At 44.3% G+C, this 21,368-nt stretch overlaps 1 protein-coding gene across 2 annotated transcripts in view; it reads right to left on the bottom strand.

Annotated features, from left to right (window-relative positions):
- The window catches only part of LOC124564066 (inter-alpha-trypsin inhibitor heavy chain H4-like), a 158,094-nt gene that overhangs the window by 131,613 nt on the left and 5,113 nt on the right, over positions 1-21,368 (bottom strand). For both annotated transcript variants that reach the window (XM_047130991.1, XM_047130995.1), the window contains exon 2: positions 6,302-6,468. In XM_047130991.1, the coding sequence (XP_046986947.1) occupies positions 6,302-6,468 (167 nt within the window). The remainder of the gene's footprint in view (positions 1-6,301; positions 6,469-21,368) is intronic.

Below are 21,368 nucleotides of genomic sequence, written 5' to 3'. Positions count from 1 at the left end.
TTGATGAAGAAACTGTGACACGTTACATCAGAGAGTACGCAGTGTATTTCGGTACATCTGATGTGCCAGTCATATTTTGACTGGGAATGTCTTCACCGAAAAATATGGTAAGTGCACATCTAACAAGACCACAACAAGAAACTGCACGACAAATTCCAGAAGACAGGGAACGCCACAGGTACAACCAAAAAGCGATCGGCGGAATGTGTTGACCCCAGAAAGTTTGATCGACGTGTAAGCTAATTGTTCTTCGAGTCCCATTAAGTCTGTAGGTTGAAATCCTGGCCAGTCTGACCTTCCTGTTGGTAATGGCCTCAGGACATTGCGGAAGTCTTCAACGATGCATCGTAACAGAAGTCCTACTCTTCATGAGTTGTTACCCAAAGACAATAGAAAATTCGTAACTTCCTGTCAGCGTTTGGTGTGATCTGCTACCGATGGGTAAGATCTCGGTGATTGGTTTCCATCTAACGAGTACGATTTCGCCTTGACGGATATGTAATAGTACAGGTTTCATACATTTGAGCTACTGAAAATCACAGTCAGATGCGCATGCCCTCTGTGTACGCCCAGTACTCGAATGTTTGGTATACGATATCACATAGGTGAATCCGGGTCACATTTCCTCGTCGCATTCTATCACGTCACAGCGAACATAGAGCGCTACACACAGATGCTACAACAATTTGTCAACGCTATACATGGTTTCAACCGGACGAAGCATGTTCAATTTCTGCTTTTAAGCTAACATTGTAAATTAAATTATAGAAAGTGTGACATACCAAAGATGTTATACGTGAGCGTACTAAAATCAGATTTACTGCAGGACCATACTCATTTACAAACATTAAGAAAAGCAGCAATTAATACTGCAAGCAGAGCTCACAATGAAGTGACATTGTGAACCGGCAGGCTTGGCGAGCTGGTCTGCTATTCTCCACACATCAAATATTCCATAACCTCAGTATTTCTAATTTCATAGCACAAAGAAAGAAAAACTGGCTCTGATATATGAATACATATTCATTTGCAATATGTCCGGGTCACCACGTCAAAAAAGGAAACGAAAAAAAAAAGTGTAAAGACAAAATCGTATGTTTCCAATGGGCGCTTTTTACATCAATTCTGAGCAATGCGTCAACACGTAGTGAAATGTCCTCTTACTCGAGCGCTGGCTTGAATCCGTCGTGGCATACCATCGATGCGACATCTAACCAATCCTGGTCCAAACTATCCCTGTCTTCAACGCCGATTCTGCATAAGTTGGGCAGCCTACGTGGTCGTTGTCGACATGCAAAAACAGCTCGTTTCAATCGAGCCCGCAGATGTTCGACTGGATTCGCGTTCGGGGAGCAGGCAGGCTACTCTGTTCTGGTGATCCCACATGCTGGAGCAACGAGTTCACGAGTACAGCACAACGTCCACGCGAGTGATCGCCCCTCAAGACGAAACTGTCACCATAATTGTTGGCGATACGATCGCACTGCTGGTTGCAGAGAGTCTCGTCCCTGTACCGTAGAGCAGTGCGGTTGCTCTCAACAACGAGAGGCGTACGGTGACCTCATGCAATGCCACTACAGAATATCACTTGTCTACAACGTTGTTGCACATGTCAGACAGAGTCGGTCTATGTTGCTGGGTTCTCTCCAGACATGTCTACGTTTCTCAGGGTACAAACAGATAACGAGATGCACGATGCGCTGTTGTCTGTCCATGATAGCTTACGTCCCAAACCACCCCTCCCCCATAAATAAATGCCCATTTCCCATATTCGTTTCCTTATCGCCTCCTTCTCTCTTCTATAAGTAGTGCGTAAATGCACAAGACGGTTTAATTAAGTCTCGTTTGCAATGTGGCGGAAAGACACACACATATTTTATTTACATATTTTGTACGATTTTTATGATATTTAGTGTGCATGAAACTAGTGTTTATAGATCATGAAGAAATTACTTGTAAATTGCTTTCATATCTTAATATACTATTTAACGTGCACAAACCTATAATTTAAATATTTATCAGTTATAATGTTGTGATTCTCCAGTTTCTCCCAAGGTATTTCTTGCTCGAAGAGTCCACGGGTGTACTGCCGGTCCATGGTGACAAACGGACACTGAGTATCTTTTTAATAAGACTCCATGCTGACTGTCATGCGTTGCTGAAGTTATAGCCGCAATCTCGGTTGATTAGTCCGTCCCTGGTAGCAATTTCGATAGTCTCTCTAACGACGCTGTCCCAGTACTTAGATGTCTGTGCCAAGACCCTGGTATGTTGGTAGTCCATTTCGTGATTTTCGGACAAACAGTGCTCTGCGACCGCCAACTTGTTGGGGTATCTAAGTCGAGTGTGCCGCTGTTGTTCTCGGCAACGACCTTCGATGATGCGCACCGTCTATCCAATAAAAGTCTTCCCACATCGACACAGAATCTGGTATATGCTGGCCTTCCGCAAACTGAGATCGTCTTTGACACTTCCCAATAATGCTCGTGTTCTATTGGTTGGCAAAAGACATAGGTGTTTCCTCAATATTCAATAGTGCGCCAGTATAGAGCACATAGGCTCTCTCTCTTCCTCCCTGACTTCTTTCGTCTCCACACGCTGTACTGTAGAGATCGGGTGGACAGCGCGTCTGATCTGCCATTTCGAGTACCCGTTTTACCGGAATGCAATTTTGGGGTGTTCCAGCTTATGGGCAGACTCTCTGCATCAGAGATGGTGCGCACCCTGTGCACCGGTGTTTTTAACACCCCATTCCTCTGCGAAAGGTGGTGGCAGCTATCTGTATATAAGTACAGGTCTGTGTGCGTTTTCTTCCTTTATACCCCGTGGCCCAGGGTGTCATTCGCTCTTCTTTTGACCATGACGTCCAGGAATGGTAATCTTCTTTCTGCTTTGGTCTCTAAAGTGAATTTGATGTTCGGATGTATGGAGTTCAGGTGCATATGGAAGTCTAGGAGCTTGTCCCTTCCAAGGGGCCAGATCATGAACGTGTCATCCACATAACTGGGAAAACAAGCATGTTTCCATTTGGATGACGCCGAAGCTTCCTCCTCGAAGTACTCCATATAGAAATTTGCGACCACAGATGAGAATGGGCTCCCCATTGCGACTCCTTCTGTTTGTTCACAGTATTCTCCATTAAAGAGAAAATACATGGAGGTCAGAACGTGCCTGACAAAGTTAGTCGTCTTCTCGTCAAATTTCTGCGCAATAAGCTCAACTGACTCTCGAAGAGGCACACTGGTGAGCAATGTTACAACGTCAAAACTCACCAGGATATCTTTTAACTTGAAGTTGTCGAGACGTTTTACAAGATCCACAGAATTACAAACGTGATGAGGGCATTTACCCACATAATGGCTTAGTAATTCTGCCAGGTATTTGGCCAGCAAATATGTATGTGCCGAATGTTGCTGACAATTGGGAGTAACGGCACCCCTTCTTTGTGGACTTTAGGGAGTCCATAAAGTCTTGGCGGTACGGGTCGTTGAGGTGTCAATTTCTTGGCGGGCGTGGACCGCGGAGGAAACACCTCGCAGAAGGAGGGGATTTAAGACAGGCGGCCGCCCTCAGGAACTCAGCACGGACGCACGCATTCACTTCGTTACAATCCCTCGCCTACGCCACTAGCCGCTAGATATGGCTGGTCACAAGGGAGGCAAGCTGGCGGCCGTACTGGCGCTACTCATCGACGCGATGGGGAGCATCCGCGGCAGCAAATGGCATACGAAGAGTGCTCAGAAGAAGGTGCAGTGCCAAAAGTGCCAGAAAACGGAGCACACTGCGAGTGTTTGCAAGAACGCCGTCGCGTGCTTGAAGTGCGCGGCAGTGCTCGATACTCGTAATTGCAACAAGCCATGAGAAGTGGCTTGCAGATGCGCGAACTGTGGCGGCTCACACGCCACAAAGTCGTGTAGCTGCGGCTACCTGAAAGGGTTCCGCCGCCAGCAGGCCGCGACACGCCCTGCGGCGATGTCTGGCGCCACGACAGCCGCCCCGGCTCCCCGCTCCGGCGAGGGGTGCGAGCCGCGCCACATCGAAGCCGCCATTGATGACGCCGTGGCCGGCTTCCACGCTGCCTTTGCAGCCGAAAGAGGTGCACTCAAGAACGAGCTAGCAGTTGTCCATCACCAGCTCCAGCAGCTGCCTGAGGAGACCAGGATCTCAAGAAGAAGGCACCTGTCTCCGCCCCTGCCACCCCTGTGAGGCATCCGGTGGGGCTGGACACCGCCACACAGATGGCCATCGCCTCACCCCTTGCAGAAATGCTGGAGGCAGTGCACCTGGAGATGGACGTCGAGACGCCTGCTCTGTCTCCCGCTGTGGAGACAGCCACAACAGCCAGCGAAGAGACGCCGTCTGCTTCCTCCCACGACGAGGAAGAGGCATCGGAGGACGAAGAGCTGCCCCTGTGCCTGCCGCTCCCAGATGAGCGCAAAGTGCAGCTCTTCCTCAAGAAGGCTGCGGCGTCCATAAGGGATGGGTCGTACCCACACTGGGACAACCCTTATCCCTTCGCGCCAACAGACATCCCCAAGCCTCCGCTTCCTCACCACCCGTGCGACCTCCGCCATCCCCGTTGCACGAGGTGGTGTACCGGAAGGAGCTGCGACTAATTAACGCCATCTTGACCCCCCCCCTACCACCACCACCACCGCGCAACTAGCAGCATGTCTACCAAGTCACGGAGAAATGGGTGAAGGAGTAGCGGCATTCCGACAGACGACAGCCTGCCACTGAGGACCTCGCAGCGGTAGCCTGTTTTCAAAATCTACGGAAGTAGCATGACGACCATTCCAAAGAGAGTCAACACTACCACCAGAGATGCCAACGGAAAAACAACAGCTAAGCTGCTTAGCTTCCTTTGGCGCTGGACTCGATGACCAGTCCGTGACCTAGTGAGAGCGTGAAATCAGGGGCTCAGTTCGTCAGTGCACCTGACGTTGGCGACATGTCTCATCGCAGAAATATTGTGTCAGCTGGACACTATGGACCGGGAGTATACCCGCGGACTGTTCGAATTATAATTTTGACATAATAAATTAACGCCCGAACATTAAATATCACATACGTCTTTCCGACAATATACCTATTCCTGTAACATACGAGCTGAGTTTTTCGTACCTTGCTTATTCTTAGTAATGGAACGCCAGAAATCTACAGGAGTATCAGCTGTAATGAGCCATGTAATGGAAATTACTGAGTCATACAAAATGCACCATACCTGTAGTGGATTTTTTGATCCATCGCAGCTGTGGAAATCAGTAATACCATTTCCCACATTTGTTATTTGTCAAATATTTATAACACTAGAAAAAGTAAACAACAGCAAATTTCAGTCGGATTTGGTCGCCAACTATATGAGTGCAATAGAAAAAGTTTTAAGAGTGACATTATTTTTATTATTACTCTTATCATTAAGAGTGCAGAAGTACAAGCACTGCCAGTATTAACTTTATTAGTTCTTAGTCAGTACTACTTAAACTGCCACTTCAGACATTCAATTTTAATAGTAGTTGTCATATTAAGATCATTATTTGTTGGGTAACTATGATGTAAAGCATGTACAGTATGAGTGAAACACTTGTCCGATGTAAAAGAGCCTGATGGCCCTAATCAGATCAGGTTAAACACGTAAATAATTAAAGTGAATACTATAGGTGTAATGTGGGAATAACAAGGGTGACAAGGAAATCAATTGTTTCCTCTTCAAAAATGTCTTAGGTAAATTGCGGAAAGCCTAAATCAGTGTGGGCACTCACATACGACGCTCAGACACCTTGATATTTGGCTGCAAGCAATTTCAGCATACTCCTCAAGGCCTTGATTTGATATCAGGTGATTTTCACTTCTTTCCATAATTACAGTGATAGATGGAAAGAATGACATCAGTAAATACAGTAGCACATATCATCACGCCCAACAACCTTTTGTAGCAACATCTCATAGAAAATAAACTGCACTGCAAACTATTTTGGTCTATGTGAATTGAAGTAACTGAAAAATTACACAGAATTTCTCTCCGAAGAGCCACCAGGCGCGTTATTTCTGGAATTTCCTCAGATATTTGCAATTGTATTTCTTCAGTTTGCAGAATGAATCAGCTCAGACCTGCTTAATGCGCCATCCAGTGTCAACACATTGCTTCTTCAAAACTTATTAAGTAAGCAAAATAATAATGCACTTTATTATTACTGTGAAAAAAATCTGGTCCATATCTCGAAACCGCTTATTGGTCTCAAAGTAGAGAAAATGTGTAGCACTCTGTTGCTACTACTTGCCCAGGTCTCTGTGTACTCACATAACGAAGCGGGAGATAAAAGCGTTCTCAGGCAGCACAGCGTCGAAAGATACTTCTTGTGCTTGATTTGCAGGGTTGCCAATCTTGCTGGTAATAAGCGTTTTAGCATAACGGTTGCGGACCTCGGACGACACATGCAGTTTGTACACCCTGGGTTGTTGAAGTCCCTGTAAAATAAAATTCAGTCAGTGAAAGTTGTCTTGCGGCTATACGCAGACAGAACGACGTTATTGATACTGCTATCACCCCCTGGGAGTTTCAACCCTACTCCAACGACATCGTTGGATTGCAACCTCAGAGTGTGGCAGCAATGTCCAAAGTTGTCAATAACGTCGTCCTGTTGTTCATGGCACTGCGAAATGTCGTTTGATGGAGTCAACACCCCAAGCGAAGGGATGACTTCATTGAGGTCCTTTGTGCCATCCTCCGAGGCTTTCTCGTGTTGTGGATACGCTGTTTACGTCTACAGAGCAGTCAGTCTTGCAGACACAGATGTACAGCAGGAGGTCGCAGTGCCCCTTGGATACAGCATTCGCAAAAATACAAAAAAAAAAAAAAAAAATTAATGAACTGCACTGGACTATATTTCGAAAGTTAGTCAGATTGGTAGCTAAGTGTGTATACGAATAGGCACGACTAGTCTAATGTGAAAAACAACAAAATTTTAATTTAGATAGATGCGAAATGTGAAACCCTTTACCCTATCTCTAAGACCCAAGTCCAGAATGAGGAATAAACCATTCTTACACCTCAATCGCAAATGCTAGACAGAAAAATAAAGAACGAGTTGTGGCAACAGAAACTCAGGAGTTTCTACGGAGGGTTATAAGAAACATTCGATACAATACTTTCTTCAACAGGAACATCGAAGGAAGCTGAGAACATCACTTTCCTGTCAGTCATGAATTTCCGGAACTCTGCGGGTAAAATATCCCCGCGTTTCTAAAGAAGTTCTGTTGATTCAGGGGACTTTCTTTCTTAATGTTCGTCAGTGTCGTAATAGAACTGGATGCCAACTCGATCAGCAAACGAGGTCCTACATGTACTACACTGGGTCAGAAAACATTCCTCTAGAGATAATTAAATTTGGTAGCTCACCTTCAATAGGCAAGTATGTCTGAATCCATCTGAAATCATCATATTCAGACTTCAACATCCATCCTTTTGTAATTTATTTTCATCAGCCCTAGGTGTCCCTCGACCGAAACACGAACGCACACACACACACACACACACACACACACACACACACACACACACTTACACCGTTCCTTACATTACCAAATCGACAATTTATTGATGTCTGCTAGCAAGTCTCGCTGCTTCCAGTTAGATAGATGCTACACTTGCGTCTCTCCTCCATTCCATTCAATATCTCCTCGTTAATTATTAGTTGTGTTGTGGTCTTCAGTTCAGAGACTGGTTTGATGCAGCTTTACATGCTACTCTATCCTGTGCAAGCTTCTTCATCTCCGAGTAACTACTGCAACCTACATCCTTCTGAATCTGTTTAGTGATTCATGCCTTGGTCTCCCTCTACGATTTGTACCATCCATGCTTCCCTCCAGTACTAAACTGGTGATCACTTCATGCCACAGAACGTGTCCTACCAACCGATCCGTTCTGCTACTCAAGCTGTGCCACAAATTCCTCTTCTCCCCAATTCTATTCAGTACCTTCTTTTTAGTTACACGATCTACCCATCGAATCTTCAGCATTCTTCTGTAGTACCACATTTCAAAGCTTCTATTCTCTACTTCTCTCAACTGTTTAACGTCCATGTTTCACTTCCATACATGACTACACCCGATACAAACACTTTCAGAACAGACATCCTAACACATAAATCTATACTCGATGTGAACAAATATCTCTTCTGCAGAAATGCTTTTCCTGCCATAGCCAGTCTACATTATATATCCTCTCTACTGCGACCATCATTAGTTATTTTGCTCCCCAAACAACAAAACCCATTTACTCATTTCCTAATCTAATTACCTCCCATCACCTGATTTAATTCGACTACATTCCATTATACTCGTTTTGCTTTTACTAATGTTCATCTAATATCCTCCTTTCAAGACACTGTCCATTCTCTTCAACTGCTCTTCCAGGCCCTTTGCTGTCTCTGACAGAATTACAATGTCGTCGGCCAACCTCGAAGTTCTTATTTCTTCTCCATGAATTATAATACCTACTCCTAAGTTTTCTTTTGTTTCCTTCCTTCCCATCTACTCTTATAACTTCCATTTGGTTTCTGTACAAATTGTAAGTAGCCTTTCACTCCCTGTATTTTAAACCTGTCATCTTCAGAATTTGAAAGAGAGTATTCCAGTCAACATTACCAAAAGCTTTCTCTCCGTTTACAAATGTTATAACCGTAGGTTTGCCTTTTCTTAACCCATGTTCTAAGATAAGTCGTAGGGCCAGTACTGCCTCGCGTGTTCCAACATTTCTACGGAATCCAAACTGTTCTTCCCCGAGGTCGGCTTCTAACAATTTTTCCGTACGTTTGTAAAGAATTCGTGTTAGTATTTTGCAGGTGTGGCCTATTAAACTGATAGTTCAGTCGACATCCGTCGACACCAGCTTTCTTTGAGATTGGAATTATTATATTCTTCTTGGTTCAAATGGTTCAAATGGCTCTGAGCACTATGGGACTTAACATCTGAGGTCATCAGTCCCCTAGAACTTAGAACTACGTAAACCTAACTAACCTAAGGACATCACACACATCCATGCCCGAGGCAGGATTCGAACCTGCGACCGTAGCGGTCACACGGTTCCAGACTGAAGCGCCTAGAACCGCACGGCCACGCCGGCCGGCCATATTCTTCTTGAAGTCTGAAGGTATTTCGCCTGTCTCATACGTCTTGCTCACCAGATGGAAGAGTTTTGTCATGGCTGGCTCTCCCAAGGCTATCAGTAGTTCTAATGGAATGTTGTCTACTCCTGGGACCTTGTTCCGACTTAAGTCTTTCAGTAATCTGTCAAATTCTTCACGCAGTATCGTTTCTCCCGTTTCATCATCAATTACATCCTCTTCCATCTCCATAACATTGCCTTTAATTACATCGAAATTTTATAGACCCTCTACATACTCCTTCCACCTTTTTGCTTTCCCTTCTTAACTTAGGATTGGTTTCCCATCTGAGCTCTTGATATTCATACTGGTGGTTCTCTTTTCTCCAAAAATCTCTTTAATTTTCCTGTAGGCAGTATTTCTCTTACCCCTAGCGATATATGAATCTACATCCTTATATCTCTCCTCTATCTGCTTCGCCATTTTGCTCTTTGTGTTGATCACATTCTTGAGACATTTGTATTCCTTTTCCCCTGCTTCATTTACTGCGTTTTTATATTTACTGCTTTCATCACTTAAATTCAATATCTCTTCCGTCATCCTACAATTTCTACTAGACCTCGTCTTTTTACCAACTTGATCGTCTTCTGCCTTCACTATTTCATCTGTCAAAGCTACCCAGTCTTCTTGCATTGTATTTTTTCCACTGTTCTTGTCAACCGTTCCCTAATGGTCCCTCTGAAACTCAACAAAACATCTCGTTCTTGCAGTTTATCCAAGTCCCGTCTCCTTAAGTTCCTACCTTTCTTCTGTTTCTTCAGTTTTAATCTACAATTCATATCCAATAAATTGTGGTCTGAGCCCACATCTGCCACTGGAAATGTCTTACAATTTAAAACCTGGTTCCTCTTACCATTACAAAATCTATCTGAAACTTTCCAGTGTCTCAGGTCTCTTCCAGGTGTATAACCTTCTTTCATTATTCTTAAACCAAATGTTAGCCATATTAATTTATGCTCTATGCAAAATTCAACCAGAATGCTTCCTCTTTTAAATTTTTGTCTCCCTTAACTACCTGAATAATTTATTTTTTCGCATCGTACATTTCTTCAATCGCTTCATCTTCTGCGGAGCTAGTTGGCATATAAACAAATGGTTGAAATGGCTCTGAGGACTATGCGACTTAACTTCTCAGGTCATCAGTCGCCTAGAACTTGGAACTACTTAAACCTAACTAACCTAAAGACATCAAACACATCCATGCCCGATGCAGGATTCGAACCTGCGACCGTAGCGGTGGCGCGGTTCCAGACTGAAGCACCTAGAACCGCTCGGCCACGACGGCCGGTTGGCATATAAACATGTACTACTGTGGCAGGCGTGTGATTCGTATCTATGTTGGCTACAATAATGCGTTTACTATATTGTTCGTAATAGCTTATCTACATTCCTATTTTTTATTCATTATTAAACCTACTCTTTGAAAAATAGTTCAAATGGCTCTGAGCACTATGGGACTTAACTGCTGTGGTCATCAGTCCCCTAGAACTTAGAACTACTTAAACCTAAGGACATCAAACACATCCATGCCCGAGGCAGGACTCGAACCTGCGACCGTAGCGGTCGCTCGGTTCCAGATCCTACTCTTTCATTAGAGTTATTGGACTTTGTGTTTATAACGCTGTATTCACCTGGTCAGAAGTCTTGTTCCTCCTCCCACCAAACTTTACTAATTCCATACAATATCTAACTTTAATCTACCCATTTCCCTTTTTAAATTTCCTAACCTAACTGCCCGATTAAGAGATCTGACATTCCACGTTCCGATCCGTAGAACGCCAGTTTTGTTTCTCCCGATAAGGACGTCCTCCTGAGTAGTCCGCGCGCGGAGATCCAAAAGGGGGCTTATTGTACCTCCGGAATATTTTACCCAAGAGGACGCCATCATCGTTTAACCACTCAGAAAAGCAGCATGCCCTCCGGAAAAATTTCAGCAGTTTGCAGTACCAGCACATCGAGGTCGTTTTGGTTGCTGTTACAAGGCCAGATCAGTCAATCACCCAGACTGTTGCCCCTGCAACTACCGAAAAGGCTGCTGCCCCTCTTCAGTAACCACACGTTCGTCTTGCCTCTCAACAGGTACCAATACGTTGTAGTACGGCTATCTGTACCATTCTGGCACGCAAGTATCCCCAACAACGACAATGTCCATGGTTCATTTAATCTTCAGCACACTTAAGCCTCCGTTCTCTTCTTGTATTAATTTTTCGTGGTCCACATTTCCCTTCCACATAAGGCTACATAAAGACATTCAGAAAAGTTTTCATAATACTAAAATTTATATTCAATGTTAGGAAACTTCTCCTTTTCCGAAATCCATTCTTGTTATTGCCAGTCTGAATTTTATGCCCTCTCTGCACTTTTTATGACATAAAACGAAATTAATCATTTCAAAAAAATGTTGAATTATAGTAAACTGAATTAATATCATAAATTAAATTACTTCTGATTTTTTGTAATCGGTACGCGATGTGGTTAGCACTTCATTGGATTATCCAATACGCTCTGAAGCTAGTAATCCTTGTGCAGTTGATAATACTACACTACTGGCCATTAAATTTCTACACCACGAAGATGAGGTCCTACAGACGCAAAATTTAACCGACAGGAAGAAGATGCTGTGATATGCAAATGATTAGCTTTTCAGAGCATTCATACAAGGTTAGCGCCGGTGGCGACACCTACAGCGTGCTAACATGAGGAAATTTTCCAACCGATTTCTCACACACAAACAGCAGTTGACCGGCGTTGCCTGGTGAAACGTTGTTGTGATGCCTCGTGTAAGGAGGAGAAATGCGTACCATCACGTTTCCGACTTCGATAAAGGTCGGATTGTAGCCTATCGCGATTGTAGTTTACCGTATCGCGACATTGCTGCTTGTGTTGGTCGATATCCAATGACTGTTAGCAGAATATGGACTCGGTGGGTTTAGGAGGGTAATACGGAATGCCATGCTGGATTCCAACGGCCTCGTATCACTAGCAGTCGAGATGACAGGCATCTTATCCGCATGGCTGTAACGGATCGTGCAGCCACGTCTCGATCCCTGAGTCAACAGATGGGACGTTTGCAAGACAACAACCATCTGCACGAACAGTTCGACGACGTTTGCAGCAGCATGGACAATCAGCTCGGAGACCATGGCTGCGGTTACCCCTGACGCTGCATCACAGACAGGAGCGCCTGCGATCGTGTACTCAACGACGAACCTGGGTGCACGAATGGCAAAACGTCTTTTTTTCGGATGAATCCAGGTTCTGTTTACAGCATCATGATGGTCGCATCCGTGTTTGGCGACATCGTGGTGAACGCACATTGGAAGCGTGTATTCGTCATCGCCATACTGCCGTATCACGCGGCGTGATGGTATGGGGTGCCACTGGTTACACGTCTCGGTCACCTCTTGTTCGCATTGACGGCACTTTGAACAGTGGACGTTACATTTCAGATGTGTTACGACCCGTGGCTCTACCCTTCATTCGATCCCTGCGAAACCATACATTTCAGCAGAGTAATTCACGACCGCATGTTCCAGGTCCTGTATGGGCCTTTCAGGATACAGAAGATGTTCGATTGCTGCCCTGGCCAGCACATTCTCCAGACCTCTCACTACCTGAAAACGTCTGGGTAATGGTGGCAGAGCAAGTGGCTCGTCACAATACACCAGTCACTACTCTTGATGAACTGTGGTATCGTATTGAAGCTGCATGGGCAGCTGTATCTGTACACGCCATCCAAGCTTTGTTTGACTCAATGCCCAGGCGTATCAAGGCCGTTATTACGGCCAGAGGTGGTTGTTCTGGGTACTGACTTCTCTGGATCTATGCACCAAAATTGCGTGAAAATGTAATCACATGCCAGTTCTAGTATAATATATATATACAATGAATACCCGTTTATCATTTGCATTTCTTCTTGATGTAGCAATTTTAATAGCCAGTAGTGAATTTACAGCGGTCCACTAGTAAGGATTCATTAACGCAGAACGAAAGCTTACACCAGCAGTGTTACTGTCACCAATGTTACAAGGTAACAAAAGTTCAATATATGTTTATGATGGTTCAAATGGCTCTGAACACTATGGGACTTAACATCTTAGGTCATCAGTCCCCTAGAACGTAGAACTACTTAAACCTACCTAACCTAAGGACATCACACACACCCATGCCCGAGGCAGGATTCGAACCTGCGACCGTAGCTTTCGCGTGGTTTCCAGACTGAAGCGCCTAGCACGTTTACGATACCGCATGCTTATCTGTCTGACATTCCTTAGTAACTTTCATACAGGTACAGGCGGTATGGACAATGGTATCATGCGATTTAAGATGGTCTAATACTAAATTGCTAGTATCCACTCGTGTGTTCCATTTGTTTTGATAGCCTTGTGTACTTCAAATAACTGTACAAAGCAGATTTGACGGCTTGCCAGACGATCTTTCCCAGCTCCAGTAGTCGATGCAGTAGCGTTTTCTACAGGATACTTTCGATATTTTGTAGGAGTGTCCATACTGATATGGGTAAACTATAATAATCTAATTGATATAAATGGTACTGCTGTCGCTGCCTCGAGGACACAGCAACGAGTAGTGTACTCTCAAGGGCTTTTCCCTTAGTTTATTTTTTATTTTTTATATTTTTTTTTTTAATTTCGTTGTTTGAGAGTCGTGGCTACTGCCATACGAGGAGATAGCAATCGAAGCCTAAGTCAGCTGATAACCTCGCTCCGATCATGAGTTACGAAAAACATTTTCGAGTGAAGAAAGCTTCCGTTGCATTTTAGAGTTAATGTCAGCGTGTGGAAAGAGTATTAGAGGCTCATTGCTTACTGTATCATTATCAGTGACAGTTGTTTAGGTATCTGCAATGCACGTATGGAACACCTATCAGAACATATCCTTCTCTTCAGCGGACGGGTTCTTACTCAGGTTTAGACAGAATTTCCAGTTATTCTGATTCACGTTATTTGAAGCCATATATCCGTTTCAAAAATGTGGAAACTAGGATAATATTCGTCGGATTTTGAAAGGTGCCACTTAATGGAATAATGCTTGTGTGATATTATTTGCAAAATAACGTATAGACTATACAGTATAGTTTTAGGTTGAAACTTTACATTGAGTGAAAATATCATTAGCAGTTAATAACTTCGAACAATATTGCCAACTATATAAGGGATTACGCGACACCTTAACGTGGACAAACGTATCGAATAGGAAAACCAGACAATATACCGTTTAATGTATATCCAGAGACGCAGGCCAAATAATGCAGTAGCTTTCCACAGTCACAAAATAACCTTGATAACACGTCAAATAAATTTGACACAAATGCAGTAGACACATTTTAACACCGTCCATGGCTGCTATCGTACCGCAAGCCGAAGTTACTTGGAAAGATCTATTTCTATGTAAAGACAGTCAACAGATTCAAACCTTTTATCCATTTTTTAGGACAGTCTATAGTTTAAAATGAAAACAACAGGCCGAAAGCCAAATTTTTATTCCGTTCAAAAAATTACTGAACAACGTCGGTAATAGCATTCCACTATTTGACCACTGCACATACTCACTAATGGGAGGTATTGAAATAAGCAGCTCTGGTGCTGAGAAACGACAAAGATCATTCTAGTCGAACAAGACAGCATGCTGGTCTGATTTTGTCTGCATAAAATTCACACCTGATAGGCTGCGGTGCTAGATCCTTTCCCAGGTCGTGTTTACCGAGAACGTCCCGAAAAACAGATAGTCCCGCGTGACTAATACTGTAAATGTTTTTAAAAAAAGGTAAAAAACTAATGTATAGAATTAGAAAGCAATTTTGTTGTGTTGAAGGATAAATTACTTGTTGTACAGTAATATAATTTTCCAGGTGCGTTCAATTGCATACGCGTATGTGGACACTGCAAAATTTCTTGCAAACAAAGTTAATACTAAAGAAGTAATAAATGAAAACTCATCCTCAAATATTGGGTGAATATACTCACAAGAAGAACACGGCAAGTGTCATCATAACCAGATTTCTCAGAAACTTAGCTCATTTAAAGAGAGGCCAATATAAGCTAACATGTGTCTTGGGTTATTCGTAGGTATTCGACAGTTTCTGAGAAAACATCAGTCAAAATTTTCCAGGTGCATTATATGCAAAAAAATTGGAAATTTGTGGTACGTTCTATGGGACAAAATTGCTAAGTTCGTCGGTCCCTAGGCTTACACACTACTTAATCTTAAACAAACTTACACTAAGGACAACACATACGCCCATTCCCAAGGGAGAACTCGAACTTCCGACAGAGGGAGCTGCGTGAACGTGGGAAGGTGCTTACACCGTCAGCTCCCCGCCCGGTCAGCTTTATGCAGCTTTTACCAAGTGACTGGTGACACAATAGCAAGCATCGGAGCTTCTTGCTTTTGCGCACCGTGTTCGAATCCTGATTATTATTTTTAATTTTTCCACCCACGTCCGTAGAAGATTACTACTAGAATGTTTTCCAATGTATATTGAAATATCTTTGTCCTCGTCTACTAATTATATGTCTGGCGAATGAACTTAAAATAAAGAAATAACATATACAGATGATGTCGATATTTCTGTTTTAGCACTCTATACGAAGACTGTTCAAAAAGTAACCTACTTTACTGTCTACCGTTGAAATCAACCACGGTACTGGGCGCGTATTCTGTCTATGTTTGTAGACATACTCTGTGCGCGTACCTGATTTTCTTCATGGCTGCGGGAACAGCCCGTCATTGGCTGGCTGTTGACAACTGAACGCGTGTAGGTGGTAGTCGTCAGGTTTTGTATTGTGGTCAAAATGAGAAAGTTGAACAACGTTATTGTACCAAGTTTTAAGCTTGACGATTCTCAGGGTGAAACAATCCGCAGGATTCGACAAGTGTTTTGGGAGAAACAGTGGCTACCACTGAGTGGTACAACAGCATCAAAGATGGCCGTTCATCAGAGAGGAGTGAAGCACGTTTAGGTAGGTCCTCAACATTCGCAAATGAGGTCGTGATGCAGGATAGACGAATCACGATCAGAGTACTCGCAGACATGTTTAAATTAGTACGTGATTCATTCATTTCATTTTAATGGAGCATTAGGACCTCAGAAGGAGGTATGTGCCGAAGTTGCTAACAAATGAGCAGAAATAATTTCGTTCCAAGATAACTCAGACGCTTGAATTCCCATGTTTCATATGTTTGTGCTATCGCTATCACACAAGGGAATGCATCAAATATCCCTGATGAATAAATATAAGAGTTCATGTAAGAGAGAAATACAAGAATATCATAATTTAAAATGATTGTAACCTCTGAAAATACCACACATACATATATTATATAATAAACATATAACACTTATTGTGCAACCTACTTGTAATATTATAATTAATATAATTAATAATCTGTATATTGAGCAAGCAGTGAAGGAAACAAAAGAAAAATTCGGAGTAGGTATTAAAATCCATGGAGAAGAAATAAAAACATTGAGGTTCGCCGATGATATTGTAATTCTGTCAGAGACAGCAAAGGACTTGGAAGAGCAGTTGAACGGAATGGACAGTGTCTTGAAAGGAGGATATAAGATGAACATCAACAAAAGTAAAACGAGGATAATGGAATGTAATCGAATAAAGTCGGGTGATGCTGAGGGAATTAGATTAGGAAATGAGACACTTAAAGTAGTAAAGGAGTTTTGCTTTTTGGGGAGCAAAATAACTGATGATGGTCTAAGTAGAGAGGATATAAAATGTAGACTGGCAATGGCAAGGAAAGCGTTTCTGAAGAAGAGAAATTTGTTAACGTCGAGTATAGATTTAAATGTCAGAAAGTCGTTTCTGAAAGTATTTGTATGGAGTGTAGCCATGTATGGAAGTGAAACATGGACGATAAATAGTTTGGACAAGAAGAGAATAGAAGCTTTTGAAATGTGGTGCTACAGAAGAATGCTGAAGATTAGATGGGTAGATCACATAACTAACGACGAGGTATTGAACAGGGTTGGGGAGAAGAGAAATTTGTGGCACAACTTGACTAGTAGAAGGGATCGGTTGGTAGGACATGTTCTGAGGCATCAAGGGATCACCAATTTAGTATTGGAGGGCAGCGTGGAGGGTAAAAATCGTAGAGGGAGACCAAGAGATGAATACACTAAGCAGATTCAGAAGGATTTAGGTTGCAGTAGTTACGGGAAGGTGAAGCAGCTTGCACAGGATAGAGTAGCATGGAGAGCTGCATCAAACCAGTCCCAGGACTGTAGACCACAACAACAACAATTAATATAACACTTGCATCCCCTAACGCGGTAAGAAACGTTCATGTGTGATAACATTCTATGTGCATGAGTATCAAGATAAAAAAATATAGGAAAAAGTGATCGGGTTTCGGGCACGGCTCGCAAAAATGAGACACCGCAATGTTACAGCGCCATCTATCACAAAGCGAAAAGAGTGGTCCAACTAAAACATTCATATATCTTTACGTACTACACGAATATGAAATAAAAAATGTGGTTTCCTATTTTAAAAAAATGCAGTTGATATTCGTTTGACCTATGGCAGCGCCATCTAGCGGGCCGACCATAGCGCCGTCTGGTTTCCCCCTTCAAGCTAGACGAGTTTCGTTCTTTGTAGTTTTTTCGGTTGATGCTTATTTCGTGAGATATTTGGCCTCGTCACTATCAATGGACCACCCTGTATATAAATGATATAGTAGAAAGCGTCGGATGCTCTATAAGGTTACTCGCAGATGATGCAGTTGTTTATGCCAAAGTAGCACCGCCAGAAGATAGTAAAAATTTGCAGAACGACCTGCAGAGAATTGACGAAAAGTGCAGACTCTGGCAGTTGACCCTTAGCGTAAATAAATACACTCCTGGAAATGGAAAAAAGAACACATTGACACCGGTGTGTCAGACCCACCATACTTGCTCCGGACACTGCGAGAGAGCTGTACAAGCAATGATCACACGCACGGCACAGCGGACACACCAGGAACCGCGGTGTTGGCCGTCGAATGGCGCTAGCTGCGCAGCATTTGTGCACCGCCGCCGTCAGTGTCAGCCAGTTTGCCGTGGCATACGGCGCTCCATCGCAGTCTTTAACACTGGTAGCATGCCACGACAGCGTGGACGTGAACCGTATGTGCAGTTGACGGACTTTAAGCGAGGGCGTATAGTGGGCATGCGGGAGGCCGGGTGGACGTACCGCCGAATTGCTCAACACGTGGGGCGTGAGGTCTCCACAGTACATCGATGTTGTCGCCAGTGGTCGGCGGAAGGTGCACGTGCCCGTCGACCTGGGACCGGACCGCAGCGACGCACGGATGCACGCCAAGACCGTAGGATCCTACGCAGTGCCGTAGGGGACCGCACCGCCACTTCCCAGCAAATTAGGGACACTGTTGCTCCTGGGGTATCGGCGAGAACCATTCGCAACCGTCTCCATGAAGCTGGGCTACGGTCCCGCACACCGTTAGGCCGTCTTCCGCTCACGCCCCAACATCGTGCAGCCCGCCTCCAGTGGTGTCGCGACAGGCGTGAATGGAGGGACGAATGGAGGCGTGTCGTCTTCAGCGATGAGAGTCGCTTCTGTCTTGGTGCCAATGATGGTCGTATGCGTGTTTGGCGCCGTGCAGGTGAGCGCCACAATCAGGACTGCATACGACCGAGGCACACAGGGCCAACACCCGGCATCATGGTGTGGGGAGCGATCTCCTACACTGGCCGTACACCACTGGTGATCGTCGAGGGGCCACTGAATAGTGCACGGTACATCCAAACCGTCATCGAACCTATCGGTCTATCATTCCTAGACCGGCAAGGGAACTTGCTGTTCCAACAGGACAATGCACGTCCGCATGTATCCCGTGCCACCCAACGTGCTCTAGAAGGTGTAAGTCAACTACCCTGGCCAGCAAGATCTCCGGATCTGTCCCCCATTAAGCATGTTTGGGACTGGATGAAGCGTCGTCTCACGCGGTCTGCACGTCCAGCACGAACGCTGGTCCAACTGAGGCGCCAGGTGGAAATGGCATGGCAAGCCGTTCCACAGGACTACATCCAGCATCTCTACGATCGTCTCCATGGGAGAATAGCAGCCTGCATTGCTGCGAAAGGTGGATATACACTGTACTAGTGCCGACATTGTGCATGCTCTGTTGCCTGTGTCTATGTGCCTGTGGTTCTGTCAGTGTAATCATGTGATGTATCTGACCCCAGGAATGTGTCAATAGAGTTTCCCCTTCCTGGGACAATGAATTCACGGTGTTCTTATTTCAATTTCCAGGAGTGTACAACATAGGAAAAGAAATCCACTACTGTACAGCTACACTATTGATGACAAACAGCTGGAGACAGCGTCTGCCGTAAAATATCTAGGCATAACTATCCAGAGCGACCTTAAGTGGAATGACCATATGAAACAGATAGTTGGAAAAGGAGACACCAGACTCATATTCATCGGAAGTAAGGAAATGTAACTTATCCCCGAAAGAAGTGGCTTATAAGGCGCTCGTTCGCCCGATTCTTGAGAATTGTTCGTGTATCTAGGATCCCTATCAGGTAGGACTGATAGAGGAGATCCAACGAAGAGCGATGCGTTTCGTCACGGGATCGTTTCGCTGGCGAGAGAGTGCTACGGAGATGTTAAACAAACTCCACTGGTAGAAGTTAGAAGAGAGGCGTTGTGCATCACAGAGACATTTACTATTGAAATTTCCGGACAGCACTTTTCAGGAGGAGTCGGTCAACATATTACTCACCCCCACGTATGTCTCGCGTATTGACCACGAGCAGGGTATTCGAGAAATTAGAGCCAATACAGAGGCTTACCGACAATCATTCTTCCCACGCATTATTCACGAGTGGAACAGGGTTGGAGGGATCAGACAGTCGTACCGGAAGTACCCTCCGCCACCCACTATTAGGTGGCTTGCGGAGTATGATGTAGATGTAGATGTAGACGCGACTTGCGTTGTGAGCGGTTATTGACAGTTGCCGTCGAACATTGGCGTGGTCACATAAACGTGATTGGGCGGTGTAATTAGAGAGGTCTCTCATAACTACTTCAACAATAAGCTTTACGAAGAATGTCTAACATATCGTCGACGATGAGATCGTTAGAGACTGCCCAAGCGTTGGTTTTGAAAAAGATGAAGGAATAGACCATACCCTTCCCAAACAAACCATCCTGATATTTACATTAAGTAATTTTGTGGAAAGCTAGGAAAAAAGTCTGATGCGATTTCATCGAAGTACTGAGCTCGGAGTCCACCTGAAGCGATTCATCAATCCCAAAACAAACCCATATACGGATTACGGATCGCGCGATTAGGATTCGGTCAGACAATCTTCCTGAATATGTCTTAGCCACTCGTCGCCATGTTTATGTTATCCCTTGAAATTTGTGTCAACAATGATATAATTTTGCTGGTACATTATTAGTAAAAAAAATGTAAATGTCGTGTGACTATGGCCTCCCGTCGGGTAGACCGTTCGCCGGGTGCAAGTCTTTCGTCAACTTGCGCGTCGATGGGGATGAAATGATGATGATGAGGACAACACAACACCCAGCCCCTGAGCGGTGAGAATCTGCGACCCAGGTACATTCAGTGGTATATGTGGATACTTTCTGCAAAATGAGTTACAAATCAACAAAAGCGATCTCGTCGTTCGGGAAGTCACAACGGGTCAGCACAAGTATGCACATATCCTTGCAGAGCGTGTCTACCCCTACATGCAGTTTGTTTTCCCTCGGCACGATGGCCTCTACCAGCAGGACAATGCAACATGTCACACAACTCGCAACATACATGCGTGGCTTAAAGAGCACCAAGAACAGCCTACGGTATTCCCTTGGCCACCAAACTCCCTGAATTTAAGCTCAATCTAGAATTTGTGGCACCACATCGATCACGATGTTCGTGCAACGGGTCCTCAATCGAGAAACGGAGCGAAGCTGGCAACGGCACTGGATCGGTATGACCCCACATCCTTGTCGGTACCTTCGGAAACCTAATTGACTCTCTTCCTGCACGTCGTGTCCGCCACGATAGGTGCCGGCACGGTAGCTCAGCATGTTCAGTCAGAGGGTTCAGCTACCCTCTGTAATAAAAAACTGAGTAAATGGATCAACGAACAACCTGAGCGAGTGTCATCGGACGTCTTCCACGAACAAATTCAACGAACAATATAGAAGAAAAATG

This window comes from Schistocerca americana, chromosome 1 (genome assembly GCF_021461395.2).
Source record: "Schistocerca americana isolate TAMUIC-IGC-003095 chromosome 1, iqSchAmer2.1, whole genome shotgun sequence".
NCBI classification, from domain to species: Eukaryota; Metazoa; Arthropoda; class Insecta; order Orthoptera; family Acrididae; genus Schistocerca; species Schistocerca americana.
The sequence above is the reverse complement of the archived record's forward strand: the minus strand, read 5'-3'. Positions and strand labels throughout refer to the sequence as shown.